The sequence below is a fragment of the Chaetura pelagica genome, unplaced genomic scaffold, assembly GCF_000747805.2.
Source record: "Chaetura pelagica isolate M959 unplaced genomic scaffold, ChaPel_1.0 scaffold83, whole genome shotgun sequence".
Lineage (NCBI taxonomy): Eukaryota > Metazoa > Chordata > Aves > Apodiformes > Apodidae > Chaetura > Chaetura pelagica.
In genome coordinates this window covers 3,804,867-3,822,315 of record NW_009952893.1, presented here as the reverse complement: position 1 = coordinate 3,822,315, position 17,449 = coordinate 3,804,867, and the positions used below count along the sequence as shown (strand labels likewise).

At 40.0% G+C, this 17,449-nt stretch overlaps 1 protein-coding gene across 1 annotated transcript; it reads right to left on the bottom strand.

Moving 5' to 3' along the window:
- Positions 1-222: 222 nt before the first annotated feature.
- On the bottom strand, positions 223-17,264 carry ADHFE1 (alcohol dehydrogenase, iron containing, 1). Its single transcript, XM_009995554.1, has 13 exons — positions 17,234-17,264; positions 14,905-14,948; positions 14,672-14,725; positions 13,618-13,772; positions 13,293-13,489; positions 12,810-12,887; positions 11,545-11,650; positions 10,178-10,330; positions 8,864-8,962; positions 7,841-7,919; positions 7,604-7,700; positions 4,576-4,733; positions 223-653 (listed from the first exon to the last, which is right to left on the bottom strand). Exons 3-13 carry the CDS (start codon positions 14,723-14,725, stop codon positions 570-572), a joined length of 1,260 nt encoding a protein of 419 aa, XP_009993856.1. The 5' UTR covers positions 14,905-14,948; positions 17,234-17,264; the 3' UTR covers positions 223-569.
- Positions 17,265-17,449: the final 185 nt, after the last annotated feature.

Sequence of the window (17,449 nt, the reverse complement as noted above, 5' to 3'; positions counted from 1 at the left end):
CAAACATGTATGAGGTGTGCATGTTTTTTCTTAATCGAGCAACAAAAAAATAACCCAGTTCAACAGCCTTCCTAGTGAAGCCAGATGTAAAAAGATGATCAATTGGACCAGAATACAGCAAGGTGACATTTTCTGCAAGGTAACTCTCCTTCCCTAATTAAAAACACCCTCAAATATTTCTTAAATAGCATGATTTTTAAAAACAAAATCACAGATTATTTTAATAAAAAACATAATTTGTCAAATATTTTGGAATATCCCTTAAACATTTTTCCACTTTTGACCACCTCTAAAGAACAAAAAAAGCCTTCAATAAAGCAAGAAGTCTGCTCCAACTTTTATGCAAGTTAATACTACTGAGCAAGGAAAAAAACCCCACAGCCAAGGCTTCACTTCAGAGCAGTATTTAGTTAAAGATGAATGAACTGGATCTTTTGGCAGTGTACAATGGAACAGAAGTCAAAGACACAAGTCCTTCCATTCTCTAAGCAAATTCGGCCCTGTATCTATAAGAAATTAGCTTTGTGTTAGAACAGAGCACACTTTCTTGGAAAAAAAAAATGTTTAAGCTAATAAAGCTTCATGGAAGCCTCAAAGAGGGCAGATAAGTCTTCTTCTGTCTGGGGACGCGGTGATAGTTTAGTCACTCTCTCCTGCAAGATTAAAGAAAAAATGGATTACAGAAGGTTGCCAGTAAAATGAATCAAACAGTAGCTGAACTTTGTGCCTTTGCAGCAATGTCCTTCACAGAGAGTAACAAGGTTTTGCAAATAAGTAATCAAGTAATTAAGGCTGAAGCATCATCAACTGTGCACTACTTTCAAGATTATATTAGTTTAAATTGCTCATAATTAAATACACAGAAGAAAGATTAAAACGCAGTTCAGTTGCAAAGTCAGGTACTTCAAACATGGGTCTTGTTAGTCATGGATGTCAGTGTGGTGGTGAGCAGTATCCTGGGAATACAGTCCATTTTAAAATTAATTTGCCAGCATTGCAACTAGGAGGTCAATTTTAAAAGACCAAGTGAGCAAGACTGAAAAAATACAACATCTCTCAAAGCCCAGGAACTGCCATAGATGGGCAGAGTAAACACTGCCTGCAACTCAGACTCCAAAAGAGAGACACAGAAAGAGACAAAGGTGAAACTGCTTAGTAAAGAACCTGACACTTGGGAATTAGAATACAAAACAGCTGTGGTTTGTCTTTATTTGGATGGTGATTCAACACAATTTTTGGGTGCTGCAGTCCCACCAACTGAAATGAAACTCAAGCATATGCTTCACTGCTCTGCTTGACAAAATAACCACAAAGGCAGGGATGGCAATTCAGAAAACCCCCATGTTTCTGAAGGGCTTATTAACGTAGGTATTCAGTTAATGCAAAAGCACTCAGCTGTAAGGTCCTAACATCTAAGTACTCATACTGGTTATGATTAGTACCCTTCTGCTTTCAACAATCAATGATTTTAACATTTATTGAAAGACTGGGGAGAGTTACAAACATCTGCAAAGACAGAGACTGGGCATACACCAGGAACATGTTATCTTCAGAAAAACAGGATGTATGCATTCTGGCAAGACAGAGTTGCTCCTGCTACAACCTGCTTCAGTATCTCCCTCGTGGAAGATGCTGTGCTAGTAAAAGCTCTAACTTTCCCCACGCTCCTTTTTCACTACTGATACATAAGATGTTATGTGCTAGGGGCCTTGCTTCATGCACCAAGTGGGATGCTGGGGAAGGGCCTCCTCCAGCCCCCTGTCTCAGGGGCAGGCTCAGCTCAGCTGCCCTCTGGAGCAGAGCACACACTGTCACTGCAGGGCAGTGCTGCAGCCACTCCACTTCCCTGTCAACCTGTGAGTCTGCGATTTGTAGACAGGCTGGATGTGGTTACACAGCAAGAGAGGCCACCACAGTGTGAACTTAACATGTGCAACCTTGGTATAGCGGGGTGAGGAAATCTCCTGTGAGATATTCACAGTTCATAATGATGCTCAACACTGGCACAGGTTGCCCAGAGAAGCTGTGGATGCCTCCTCCCTGGAAGTGTTCAAGGTTGGATGGGACTTTGAGCAACCTAGTCCAGTGGGAGGTGTCCCTGCCCATGGCACATGATTGGAACTTGATGATCTTTAAGGTCCCGTCCAACCCAAACCATTCTATGATTCTGTGATTCTACGCTCAGCACCGTTAGCGTGGCTTGTGGGGAGTCTGAAAAGTGCTGCTCTGTATGCATAACTTTACCTACACAAGCAGCTTTGCTGGTGCAGCAGCAGCAATCAAGTGATACCTCTTTCCCCACCCCTGACCAGTGCTGCTACACACACAGATCCAGCCAAAGGAAAGGCTAAGATTCTTCTATGCAGTTTTGAAACCAAGCGGAAAATTCAACAAAACTAGGACAGAAGTGTCTTGGGTTTTTTTCAGACTCAAATATGCAAAATATAACAACTCAGTGCTCAAATACTCAGTAAGTGAATCAGGCTTATATTAGGACACTCCAGGCCAAATTACAGTTTTGCACCTGTGCTCTGAGATGGACAGAGTTATCAGTAAACTCATGTGGCATGACAGGAGATGATCACCCTGACAGACTGTAGCATTTCCCAGCTACATCCACAGAGGCTGCAAACAGATGCTCCTCCTGTGTGCCTCGACACAGAGGCACCAGCAGTCCCTCTGCACAAGCCTGCTGGTGCTCCTGGTGCGCAGACAGCAAGGCCCCAGCTCTCTCGGTCTGACTCAGTGCATTCTGGTTTAGTGCCAAAAATGAGCAGCTCCAGGCTCTTCAGTGGCTCAGTCCCACTGTAACTGCCTCTGGGGTGTCTGCAGGGGGTGGGGGACTAGACAACAGCCCTTCCTGTCTCATTTTCAGTCCTCACCATCTCCCCTCAAACACGATCACAAGAATGGCCACCTTTGACCTTGCAACAGCACCTTCTTTGCTAGACTTGCTGCTGCCTGTAAACAGGATCAATTTAAACACACTCACTCAGAAAGAAAAATAAAATTCTGTTTTAACTGCAAGTACAAATGTTTGTCCCAGCAGAGTTCCCACCCCAAACCCCAGCAGTTGGAGTAGATTAGTTTTGTTTTCCTGAAGCCTGCACTGCACAGTGTGAAATACACCCCATACACTGATTAGTGGCATCACTGCTGCATCCCACTGCCTTTGCCAATGTGAACAGATCAGTGCTGCATTCCAAAGAAAACCTACTGCAAGATGAAGAGAGAAAATACACCAAAGGTGAAACTGTATGGCCTGCCTCTATGGCTAATAATGGACATTAAATAACACTAATACATTTTCATCCTGCTACATTTAGTATATAAAAATGAGATTTGAGGAACGATTAGGTCATCTAATTTTACATAGTACAATTAATCATCAATGCTATGAGACGACACAGTAAATGAATTAAAAGTCAATTTAAGCTAACAAACACAAAAATCCTTCAGCATCTTTTAGCAAAGAACCTTCCTCCTTTCCCAGCTACACAAAACATGCCTTCAACAAGATGTTGTGCTTGAGATGACCCAAACTCAATTGTTTTAAAGGAACACATATACCAAAACAAACCTCCAAAATGCCCCATAACCATTTACATGCATAACCTATTTGATGGGCATCCAGAGACCTTAGTTTTCTTCCTGGCTTTGCCACTGCTCTGTTGTGTGTGATCCTAAATAGTTGCATCTTCCTGTCATTTTCTCAGGTATAAAATTTACCCTCTGATAGAAGTTGCTCTGAGATTTATGAATGAGAAGAACTAGACACAATAAGAGGTACTGCTGTAGAAAGTAAATAAACTTTCAGCTTAAAAAAAATATTTCATTTTCTCCATAGTGTTTATTTCCGTTATTACTCAGTGGAAATAAATCCTAAGTAGACAGAACAGTCCATAGCATAGGAATCAAACCTTCTTTTTGCAAGGAAGATGCTGGGGTTTGCTTTTGGAGTGGTGTGTTGCTTTTTGCAGTGCCTTTGTGATGACTGAAACAATAAAGAGTATTACAAGTTTAATCTATATCATCCCAGGGGACCTTATTTCAAATTCTGATGGGGGTCAGTGGAACAAAAAAGCCATCTGGAAAGAAAACTGCAACTTCCCAATATAGAACGGTTTAATGCAAAGTGAGCTTGACCATTCTTACCAGATAACACTTGGTATTAAGGCTTTATCTATAACCCATCCTGCATGCATAATGAACAGAGATAGTTATGAAAAAACAGTACCTTCTGCAAAGATTAAAGGTCTATGAAAAACGTCCTATTTGAAAAAAAAATTACATTTAACCCCACCCCCCCCGAACACTTAGGCATTGTTTCTAAATCCATGAAGAGAACAGACTGCAATATACACTCCATCTCACTGAAAATAAAAACCTAAACCATGCAGAGAAACAAAGTAGAGTTGACTATCTATAATCTTCTCCATTGTCATTGTTTTTGTGTAGGACTAGAAATAACATCTGCAGGAAAAGAAACACTTCTGTTTGTTTGGGGCTTTTTTTCCCTTTAAAAATCTGTTCTATTTTATTCGACAAGTAAAACTGTTTTGGTTTCTGTCTTACCTGAGGCAGAGTGCCTTTGACTAATGCAGGGATGTCTGCTTTAGAATAACCAATTGCAGCTAAGCCATCATCAACATTCAGATCAAATAGGAATTTCCGGAGTGTGTCTGCCAAAACCAACCCCGCATCTTTGATTCTGGCAGTGCGGATGTCAGCTCCTAAAATAAGACATAATGCCTTGACTGTAGGGTGGAGAGAGCAGAGGCAGCCTGTTCTGGACTTAATTTAATCGTAATATCAGCTGAATACATATCCATACATAACAGTCACTGCCCTAAAAGCAACAAGAAGTAAAAAGAGGAATCAGTCTTCATTTTACAGTTGGAATATTTTGTAAAAGGTGAAATAAAACAAGATCAGGAGAAGCAGGTAATTGCTGCCAGAAAGACTGACTGCCAGATGAGGTTAACTTCCTTTCCCTCTGTGCTTAGAGGGTGAAGCACTTTTCAGTCTGGGGAGGAAAGAAACTAACGCCATGAACGTCAACGGCATTTATTTTTATAGAGCGTGCCAAATGCTGGGTTTAAGGCCTTGAGTTTGGTGACATCTAGAGGACACGGAAACTATGACTATGCCGTTCAATCACATTCAGAGAGAGGACTAGAGCAGGTAGGCTGAGGAAGACAGAGATGGCAAGCCAGTGTTCAAGGGGTTAAGCAAATTCTAAACCTACTGCCATCTGAATATGTGCTGACTTGTGTAGGATAATGTAGAAGTGAAGAGGAGGAACTGTTATCTTTGAAACATCTACTGAACAGTAATGAAGGCATCAATATAAAATTAAAGATTACCAATATTTCTTACAGAATAGCTTGCTTCCCCTTCTCCAATGAATGGTCAGGACTTACTTAAAAGTAAGAATAAAAACCACATCCAGACAGATGACACAAGTTCCTCCATATGATTTCTTTTCAAAGTAAGCTGAGCTAAATTTGTTCTCAGTGTAACCTCAATGATGTTACACCAGAACTATGCTAGGCCCAAGTGCCACACTGAGAGATGAGTAAGAACACAACACAGCTACAGGAAAAATATTTTCTGTGTAACGTTCAAAGGGAGTTAAGTGAACATGAGACCAAGAGCTCATTTGAGGAGCTCAGATATTCAGGTAGTAAGACAGGCAGCACTGTAGTACAGAATGGCTGGGAGAAACTGATAAATAAAGCATGACAAAGTATTGTAAGAAGTCTTATGCTATTGGGTTTATGCCAGCAGTCTGAGTTTAGCCTGGGTTTTGCTGTAGAGAAGTAACTAGGAAATAAATTCAGTATCTTCAGATCGTAAAGCAAAAGGGGAAGGGAGGAAGGAAAAAAAGGTCAGTAAATGTGAACAGCAGTTTTGAACTATTGCTACAGTTCTAGTATTTTCTTTTTGCTCAGCCTAAAGGATACATTAGTCTTTGATTGCACTTAGAAAATTTTTGGCCACACGCAGACCTATTTCAGCTGTTTAAGAATCCACCCAAATTCACAGCTGCACATACACACAACAGAACTATTAAGTAATCTGCTTCATGCCATAAAATACCTTCTTAGTCATTGCATTTGGCAACATGACAGATTTGAATTGGCTACTGTAGTCAGTGGGATTCTGGACTGGAATTAGAAGTAAACATCCCAGGTGGGAATTAACAAACTCAATTCCATGTGACATGTTTTCAGCAGAACCTCTTTACAGCAAGGCAGACAACAGCATTTACAGTTTACATTTTGATGAGGGAAATTAACAGAGCTTTGTAGAGACAGAATTTATGGCAGCAGCTCATACCACAAAACCTAAAGGAATTGCTTTTCAACCACTTGTTTTAAAATTGAGGGGCCAGAGTTCAAATTCTCTGCTATGCTGTGTTACCTGGAAACATGTTCTTAGTCTACTTTGAGTTGTGTGTTACTGCTGTAGGAACACAGACATTTCGTAGCTTAGCATATAATTCCAACTAGGTTTGCATTTTGGTTTTGACCATAGGCACGAGTGCATACTTTGGAGGAAGGCTGAACAAACCTGACAGCCAACATTTATAAAATAAATGGAATTTTCCCCCAGTGTAATTTTTCTGACCATGTTGTTCTACATTGTCTTTAAAATATCCTGATATTTTCATTGTCTCTATAATAGTCCCACTCTTTCTTGAAACCCACAGTACTTTCAGACTACTTATCCAAGGAAGTCATCTGTGTGACTGGATTGCTGTGACTTGCTTACAGAAGGCTGACCATACAAGGGACTGAACTCAGATTTTCCAAATACCAGGAGACTTGCCCTAACCACTTTGTTTCTGCTCTCTACACTGCCGCACACATGGCTGTGATTGTTCATTAGCAAGCATGGGTATTAGCAGCAGTTTAGCTGCAAAACACAAGTGCAGGCAAAACCTGACCTTAGCTATAAATAAATTAGCCCACGGCAGACCCATGCTGTCATAGCTAGACTGCTAATAGTTCCAAGATTACACACAGTCGTGCTGGGGGTGGAATGAAGAGGTATCCTTTCTCTAAGACACCTTCCAGTGATGGGCTGCACTGACAACAAAGCACTGTATGAAAAGGTAACCTTTACATGAGCTGTCAGCTTGCAGTATTTACTTTTATTTTGCTAAAAAGAAGAAAGGCCACTTTGTTCATTAAGCCACTCTGAGCTATCACAAGTGTGTTCACAGAATAGCTACTGCATGCTTCCCCTTGACATGGGCCACTGAGAAATTTCAACACCTACTAACAAGATGAACCTGAGTACTTGTTTGTTTTATGGTATCTACTCTCCATTATTTCAGCTGTCCAGTTTTCTAGCCAGGAAGCAGATTTCTCCAGCTTGCTTCTCTAACTACACCATCCAGTACAAAAATATAGCATAATTATAGCATAATTCTACCTAAGTTTGCACTGTGTCTAACTCAGACTCCAGAATCTTGTGTTTTAGACTTAAAAGCCCTGTAACAACCATTTATGAACACTTGCACACATTTTTTTTTTTAGACACATTTTGTATGTATATATTTGTATGAATAAATGGTATCCATAGGGATTCCTACCTAGTATCTCTGCAGCTTCCAAGTGCCGCTCAGGATTTATTTGTGCTGTGAAAGCAAACACTGCTGGGGATGTCAGCACCACTGAAAGGCCATGTGGCTGGGGGGGGGGAAAAGAAGAAAAAAATCATATCAACAGGACATGCACCTTCAACTTCAATGTGCTTGTAATGCTCATTAATGTGAGATAACAGAGAACGGAGATATATAATATAAAAAAAGATATAAACCAAATTTTACCACTAGAGAGTGATCCACATTATAATCCTTTGGTTTATAAGTCTTCACCAAACCAGAAATGGGGTAAGACATTCCATGGCTGGAACAGAGCAGAGAGAAAGTGGTTAGGACAGCTCTCCTGGTATTTGGAAAACTTGTGTTCAGTCCCTTGTGTGCTTGCTCTCCCTTATGCAAGTCTCTTAGGTGCAGATACTTGGGAAGTATTTAGGTACAGATATGGTATGGATATAAGGTACAGACAACCCTTACCCCTCTGCATCTTAGGAACCTAGCTGTAAAAAAACTCCTTTGTGAGTGTGAAGTTATATTACTCCACTGACTGTACTGAGAGATTCTCAGTCACTGAAGTAATACAGATATACCAAAAATAGCATAATCTTCATCCCTACCTGATCCCATTGCCTGAGAAAAATAAAGGTTAATTTAAAAGCATAATTAAAAGAGTGGATTTGTTCCAACAAAAGGAATGAAAGGAAGTTCTCTGAAGGAAATGACTGCTAATAATTTCACACATTTCAGGCTTAGGCTTTGCTTGTGAGGTTTTCAACCAGATGAAACTCCATGGCCTTGCAATAATAATTACAGCTCATTTCAGCCTGCTGAATGCTCACTGCACAGCCAAACTTATCAACAGCTGCATCAGTCCAGGAATGGCACATCATCACCTCTTTGCTGTCTCACTACAGAACACCTAGCATTTTAAACCAACATTTAAACCAAACATTTTAAATAGCATAGTGGGGTGTTTTTTCTAACTATGGTTTTTACTCTTAAGGAAGATAAATACGGCTACATTTTGGAATTTTTACGATTGAATTTGAGTATCACAAGCCATAATACACAATCCTCATACATGTAAATGTCAAGAGCCCATCAATTTCTGACAAACCCCTCTGCATCACAGGCCAGGCTACAATGTTTTACTACATATTCAGCAACAAAGGCAGCAATGTCTTTGACAATCTGCAACAACCACTAGCTAGAAGACGACCTTGGGTGGGATTAACATTTTTCTACACTCACCAGAGATGAACACCAGCATTGCCAAAGCCAATGCCAGCAAAAGCACTTGCTAGGTGCATGTTGGCTCTTGCTTCACGGTCTTCAGGATTTCTGATGGCTCTGTGCAGCATGGAGACAATGCTACCAGTGAATTCACAGACAGACTGGTAATTCAGGATGCAGAAGGGAGAGAGGGCTTCTTTATGGATGGATATACAAACCCCTCTACATTAAGCTGATATAAAAACGCTGGACAGAGAATCAAGTCACACTTCAGTCAGCAAACAATCCTGCTTCTGGAGCAGTAGATCAAACTGGTGCACTGAAGGGCAAGTTTGCTTTCACTTTTCCAAAAACTGAGTAAACAGAGTGAATTTAGCTGTATGATTATAGCTTCAATGATGGTTTAAACAATTCTACTTCACCAAATGGTTTGGATTGGAAGGGACCTTAAAGATCATCCAGTTCCAGCCCCACTGCATGGGAAGGACACCACCCACTAGACCTGGTTGCTCCAAGGCCCATCCAACTTAGGAGCTTTGGCAATCCTATGTATGGCTCCAAGATCAGTCCAGCTTTCTCACCATCTCACTAGGTGGTGATCTGGACCCCACCATCTGTGCAGGAAGAGGACAGGTCTCCTTGCCTTCCTAAGCATCAGACTTCTTGTGCAGGTTGACAATAAGAAGAAAAAGTCTGATTAATAGATTCCACAGGAAAAATAAATGACTCCTTTGACTAGCTAGGTATTGCAAAACGTATTTTGCAAAAAAACCCTACACTGATCGCTAGTAGAAGTGCATATGATACACAAAAGCTGTATACAGGCTAAAGCTTTATTGGTAGGGGTTAAAAACAACTCTCAGTTTACTCAATCTAAATGGAAGGCCTTCTAACTATGGACTAGCATTCAGTAAATGCATTCGCAAGTGCATGTGGTTATCTTCTTGATGCATGCTAAGTATCCTAATTTACACTGACAGGCACAGAAATTACACCAGCAGTATTTTGTTCAGTTTCTCACATATTCCACTTATACTGTCATAAAGGGGCTTATTGAAAACATATGTGAATACTGCTCCCATATTAGCTGAGCAGCTTGAAATACCTTTAACTGAGGGCTTATTATACAGATTCACAAAGAAATTAAAATTTGTCCTCCCTAGATAACCTAGTAACCTTCTTGCTTTATTTAAGAGAAATGCATGGTATAAACAAAAGGTTTAATGTAGTAGTTAGCCTTATTTTTGCCTAAAATTCAAGTTCCCTAAGCAAACCTTTTTGAGTACTGAAGACTGAACACACTGCAAGGGGGATGGCTGTTCAGTGTGTTACCTTTTCAAGTATTTAGCTACGATGCGCAGAGCGTGGAGAGCCCAGACATCACTGATGGGGTTGCTGCCTTGGTAAGCTGGGCGGTTGATGGGATTTGAAGGGCAGGGGCTGCGCATGTTGTAAGGAAGAGCAGTGTATGACTCCAGAGCATGGCTAGAAGAAAGATAAAAAACTCAGTTATTTCAGTGGGAGAGCTTCCTTTTCCTGCCCTGCTGTCCTTTGCACAGGTTCTTTGTATGTACTTCTGGTGTTTAACATTTGCCACAGACAACTGGGATAATGCTGGGCAGGCACCTGCAGAGCTTTTCCCTATCCAACAGCCCCACAGAAGGCAATCCACACACTGTCACAATCTGTCAGCTCGCACCATACTAAAGTTAGGTTGGATGAGCTGGCATCTCTGGGTGTACTGCCTTCCACTGAAGAGCACCATGCAATGGGTGCATTTCCTTTCTGTAGGACAGGAACTCTAAGAGGTTATAGCACTGGAAGCATGGTAAGCCACCTTTCTTCTAAAAGTTAGGAGTATAATATTTAAGCTAAGTTGAACTGCCAACAGTCTCATCTCCCAGATTAATCTGACTGCCTCAAGAAGGGGTTCTGCCTACATTGCTACATTTAGATGTACAAAACTACAGGCAAATATTTTACTTTTTTATGAACAAATGCCTCAATTTCACTATAGACACAGTAGCTCAGGATACTTGACCAAGCTTGAAAAATCACACAGTTTAACTATACATTTATTACTTTAATGTACACAGCACCCAGAAGCAAAGTAAGCTCTGTCCCTCTGAACAGAAACTTCCATGCATTTTGTACAGTGAAAAGCTGTAGGTTTAGAATGATGAAAATTTTGTGCCAACTGAAAAGCACATTATGAGAGAGGTTCTGAAGGTGGTCATAGCTGGGCTAAGACTTGCTAGCATCACACAAGCCTTCACAAATTTTTGTTAACACAACATGGCTTTTATTAGAAAATCCTTGTTTGCTATTCCCTGTCATGTCTGTGAGACATTCTAAATGCTGTTGCAATTGTGATTAATCATTTACATGATCTCTTAAGAAGGGACACCTGGGCTCTCTTCCCTGACAACAACCATCTTGGAAGCAAAAAGTTCCTCTGGTGCACTGGAAAAACATTAAAATGTCTGCAAATAAGTTATTTGCTTCTATACATTCTAAGGGAGATAGTGAAATTAATTAGGATGAAAGTGTAACTGGGACCACCTTAACAAGAACAGAAAAAGGGAGAAAAAAATATTATCATCCTTTTCTACTCCTAAAATACGATTTTTTCTGCTATCATCTTAGTAACAATACAAAACTATAATAAAATCAAGTAGCAGCCTGCACAGAAAACTCACCAAAGCACATCAAAGCCACTGTTGGCCACTATTCGCTCAGGCATAGACAGTGTGTGTAAAGGATCAACGATGCCTAATGTTGGCTTAATGGCTCTTGAAGCAATACCTGCAATATTTAAGAGAGGAAAATGGATTCAAGGTTTTTTGCAACAAAATAGGACAAGAAAAGCTGAAGGTTCAAAACATAGTAATAATGAGGGGAAATGACTTGAACTATGAAGACAAAAGCAAAGAGAGAGAAGGGAGAGTAAGAAGTATCTATGAATCTAAGTCTTACTGATGATGATGTCCCTATAAAAGAGTTATATGATTTGAGATTGTTCCCTGAAGTGAATCATACCAGATAATGCTCCCTCTCCATTTGTAACCCTCCCCGAGCAGCCTGTACTTTCAAAATGTCTGTGCTGAATGGCATTTGCAACATCATCCTTAGATCTGTATCTTCTGAGAACAATCAGAGGGCAAGACCAGTTTATGTCTGCCATCAATTGCTATTGCTAATTGCTGTCTCTGGTATCTGTAATAACCATGCTTTCATATTTTGGTTAACGGGGCACAGAAGTAGCTTTGAGAGAGAGAGACATACAGACAGACAGACACACACACACAGACTGATTGGCTACATACAGACCAGAAAACTCTGAGATATGGTCAGAGCTCCTTAGCACACCCATTTGGGTCCCCAACACCATAGACTGTGTAGCATATAAACCCCATACATTTAAAACTTAAACCTCAAAACAGCTCTGTAGCTTAAGATGATATCTTAGCCCTCATCTTTATTTGCCAGGGATGAAAAGGCGAAAGAAAGACAGTGCCTCTCACTTGCACAGTGTCTCAGGCCTGAGTTTTCAAAAGTCAAGAAAAAGAACATTTGGTTGCAATTATACAACAAAGAAACTTAAAAGCAGAAAGAAAAATACAGAGGAAATAAGGAACAGTTGGTTGACCTTGAATATAAGTAGAAATTTCCTTTGCAATTAACATGTTTTGCCATTTAAGAACTTGAAAGATTTCAGTTTCCTGTTTTGCCTTCAAACTATAATCCACTGTATTACATAGGTATTTCATTATGTTAATATGCTACACATTTAAGTCAAGGAGGAAACCTTTAAGCTCTTCAAATTTGCCCGTGGCAGTTGAATAAAAAAAAAATGGCACCTGAAATGACATGAAGTTTCCCTTCCTTTCAGGGCAGGGAAATAATAAAGACATTGGAAAAGCAATTGTCTTGACTAGCAGACAAAAAAACCCAAACAACTCACCAGTTTTGACTTTAAGTTCTTTGAAGTCAAAAATGGCAACACCTGTGGTTTCACTTCCAGTTCCAGCTGTTGTAGGAACTTAAAAGGAAGAATGGGGATAACAACAAATAATATAATACATAATATTGCAAAATAAATAAATAAAACCTCAATAGTAACACCAACAAAAATATAGGATCCAGGAAATGTCAGAGGTATCCCTGATCTGAAGCCAACAGGTCAAAGAGAAACTGAGACTTTGATCTTTTTTTTTTCAGATAAGAGTCAAACTTAGCTAAACAAGACAAATCAATGACAAAACCTGGGATTTTACTACCACTGAAGTAAACAGCAAAATTGCTGCTGAATACAACTAGAGGAGAAGTAAGCCCAAAGGAAGCTGAGACAGTGATAAACTGATTTCAACAGAAATATCATACAGAGCATAGAATGACTCCCCTTCTCCTAAGCCCATGCTCCCCAAACATTCCTCTCCTGCTTTACCTGCAATAAGTGGCTTGAGAGGCACAGTGACAGGCTTCCCTTTCCCAATAGGAGCATTGACATAATCCAAGAAGGCTGATGTAGGGCTGGATGCATACAGATTGGCAGCTTTACAGGTGTCTAGGACAGACCCACCTCCAACAGCAACATAGGCATCAAACTCTCCCTTTTTAGCAAATTTAACAGCATCCAGGAAACTTGGAAAACAAGAAAAGCCCTCCAGTTAGTCAGGAGAGAAACAGCACACAGAGAAACTAGCAATTAAGACCAGTGTACAGGTCAGCCTAGGCACTACTTTTGGGAAGCACGCTTTCAGTACTAGTACCTTTGGTCTGTTGGTTCCACCCGGACATTATCATACATCTGAAAGTTTATACCATATTTTGCCAGGGAATTCAATACTGCCTTCACAGGAGGGAGTTGGGAGAGGTTTTTATCTGTCATCAAGCAAACTCTTCTAGCACCAAGATTCTGCAGGTCCTACAATAACAATTAAATAATAATAATAATAAGCAACTGGTATGAAATACTACACTGAATTAAATACTTATCCAAATAAACAGAACCATTTAAAAAACCAAAACCAACCTAAAGGTAGTTGGTTATGGTAAACTTCTTTAAACAGTATCAGCTAAAGAAAAAAAGGATTAACCTCATCCATATATATGTAAAATAAGTTATTTATTTAAGCATGTGAATATATACTTAAAGTATAAATCTGTCAAATTCATATAGTTGAAGTCTTATGGTAGAAGAAAACTACTGATAAAGATGTTGAACAAGTGAAAATTACACAGAACCACTAAAGACTACAGTAAAGTGTAAAATATTTTTTAAGAGAGAAGAGAGGAAAAATTTATAATTTAAAAAAGAAATTTTTAAGGCAAACTGGAACAATGTACTTAGGTGAATCATCTCACAGTGGAGAAACAAAAATTGCACTTTCACAGTGCAAACTCAGAGCTGAACGAATATCCACTTAATTTAATGGAAAGTCTTTGATTCACTTTAATGAGCACTAGAAGAGAGGAAAGTGATCTTGAGAAAATCCTGGTGAGTCACCAGGATCAAAAACTTTTTGAATTAAATTATCTGTCAGAGAAAAATATTGTTGCATAATCCTGGCAAATCATCAATGATCTAATTATCCATTAATCTGCATTTCATGTAACACTTTCACTGCAGCAACACTGATGTAAATGCTTCTGTTCTTTACCCAACTGTATTTTCTGGCCTTTTTACACTGGTATAGATGACTACACAGACTGCCAAGCAGTGAACATTCACCATATATAAGCTTTCTCTTATAAAATGGATTGGTAGCAACAGCAGCCCTTTAGAAAGTAACTTTTCACCAGCCTTACACTATGGAAGCTTACCATGCCAATCTCTTTGGTAACTCCTTCTCCATATCGGATGTTTGAAATGGCCATCTACAAAAAAAACCCAACAACAACAAACAACAAACACACAAAATATATTCTTTTGAGAAATGGAGAAACAGGATTTAGTCCCAAGCAAAGTGAAATATAAGTATTAACAGTTAGATGCCATATTTGGAAGTATAAAAAATACTGGTTTAAAATAAAATATATTTAATTATTAAATCTACCTCAAATGCATAGTCTGTATTTCCCAGGGTAGGCTGTTCAGAGACTGGAATGGAAACAAAACAGTAACATTAGGGAACAAAAAGTGACTTAAATCTGTATCTCAGTACTAGTTGACAGATTCCTTTGCTTTTAAAATCACTAATACATCTACATAGGTCATCCTGGTTTGTCTTTGTAACAGTCACCCATTTCATCCCTTGTTGTTTGTGAGATTAAGTGATCCAAGTACTTAACTTGATTCATATAATTCAGCAAAACAAGTGTGGCATTTTTAGTCCTCTCAAGAATTTTTTTTTTTTTCATGACATTTTGTTTGCAGCCTGCAAAGACTGGAACAGCACAGTAAGTAGAACTGAGTATTTGCAGAACATACAGGCTGCTACATTTTCGGTGCTTTTTATTTTACATTTGTAACAGGTGTTACAAATATGTAAGGGGCAACATGATAGCCTTCAGCACAACTTTTAAGACAAATCCCTGAGACATTTTCCAAATTCACCTGGAGAGATGACATCTTTTGTATGTGTGAGAGTAATATTGGCAGGTGTTTACACTTCATTTTACTTATGAACTAGCAGGTGAAACTGAATTGCTTGCTTGCAAATTAAGAAACTGCATGTATTGCTAATAGCAAAGTTTTAATAAGAATTAGTGTGCCACTGTATCAACTGTATTTAGTAGAAGAGAGAAGATAAGGATACTATTTCAGTCACATCCTCTCTCTGCGATGTCATTCTTGCATGAATTGCCACAAAACTCAATTTCTTGCATATCCCGATTTTGCCACAAAGTGCAACAAACTCCATCAATTGAAACAGCCCATTCTTCTCCAAGAAAAGATCAGATGAGGCATTCTGCTCTTCCTGCTGTGGACATGCCTTCTGTCTGCTCTATTAATTGAAAAGATGCGATTTGGATTCAGATCCAATGAGTGAAGCCATGATAATGAGTCTTACAGACACTCTGGGGTGCACTGAAGCACTGACCCACAACAGGAACAAATAGAAATATTAAAGCCCTTCATGAACTTTCTATTCAAGCCCAGGCCAGCTGCTATCAGCTCATTCATTGACATCTCTTGCCAGGCTGTACATGTTTGACCTCTTCTGGAGCTGGAGTCTGCTGTACTCCCAGTCATTAATTGGACAGGCTAAGAACATGCCCAAGCAATTTACTCTGTTGCTTTCCAATAGTACAATGTATCTCCTGCTGTTTCATCCTCTAGTCAAATTTAACTTTCAGGAAGAATTTTACTGAGTTAAAAAATTGCACTACTTCCTCAAACACTGCCAAGAAACACAATGAACTGTTTTGTTTTTTTTTTCTCTACTGTAGTCATTGTTCAATCAATTCCCACTATTTAGAGACTTACTGAACTGATAGCATCTTGCTACATTACAGACCAAACTGATGCTTAAGAGCTTACAGAGGGTTCTAAACTAAGACTTCTACTTAGCAAGGACTTAGTTTGAATTGACTGAGGTCATACAGCAGACAATCAGAAGAATTAGATTCTGCTTCTTAGTTGTGATATTTCTTGCTGTATGCTGGTCTTGGGCAGAACTAGCATCTATTATATACTTATACACATGTATATATAACTTTTCTGTATGTAAAATGGTAATTATTTTAAAAGCATGAAACAAAGCCACTCAGAATTACACATTGCTGAAATCATGGCCCAAAATACTATTTTTTATTGGATCTGGAGACTGACCAGCACACAGATGGCTATTTCCATAGCATCCCTACAGTCAGTGCAAACATACTCCTCCCAGGGTGACTGGGCCACTCAGTTCAGCTCTCCTGCTCTTACTGCACAACCCTGACCTAAGTGAGCTGTGCTCTTGGAACTGGCTGTTTAAAAAACCTATGGAGATCTCATTCTCCAAGCCAGAGCAGACTGCAGGCCTTTGTGAATAGCTCCTTTTGATCCACATCGCTTCCTGTTTCTTTTGTAATGTAACAGATGTTTATCTTTTCTCCCTCAAAAGCAGATCTAAAGCTAAAGAGGCTCAGTTGATGACAGCAGTAGCAGCAGCCAGAGCAAATGTCTGATGAACCTGCCTCATGGTAAGGGGAGGGCAGGACACGATGCATCAGTCAAGGACAGGATGCATTAGCTGTGACGAGGAAACACTGACTCTCTCTCCAACAATAACCACTATCATTGTGCAGCAGCACAATAACAGACTACTTACTTTGTTCTGTAAAGAGTGCTTTCCTACCTGTTACCTGCAGCCTCTCCCCAGGTTACACTGACATGCACAGCTCTGCAGGGCCACGTTCTCCTGCAGAACGATTCTGGAGACACAAACCAAGTCTTACCTTGGGAGTAAGTCTGGCAATGGCTCGGGCATCGACACCTAGTCAAAAGGTAAAAAGCCAAGGCATGATTAAAAGGAAAAACGAACCCGTCCTTGCCTGCAACTCTTCACGCAGCCCTGCCTGAGGCCCGGCAGCCAAGCCCGGGGCTGTGAGGAGGCCTCGCCGGCTCCGGGGCCTGTCCGAGGGGGAGGCCGCGCCACGCAGGGGCACGGGGAG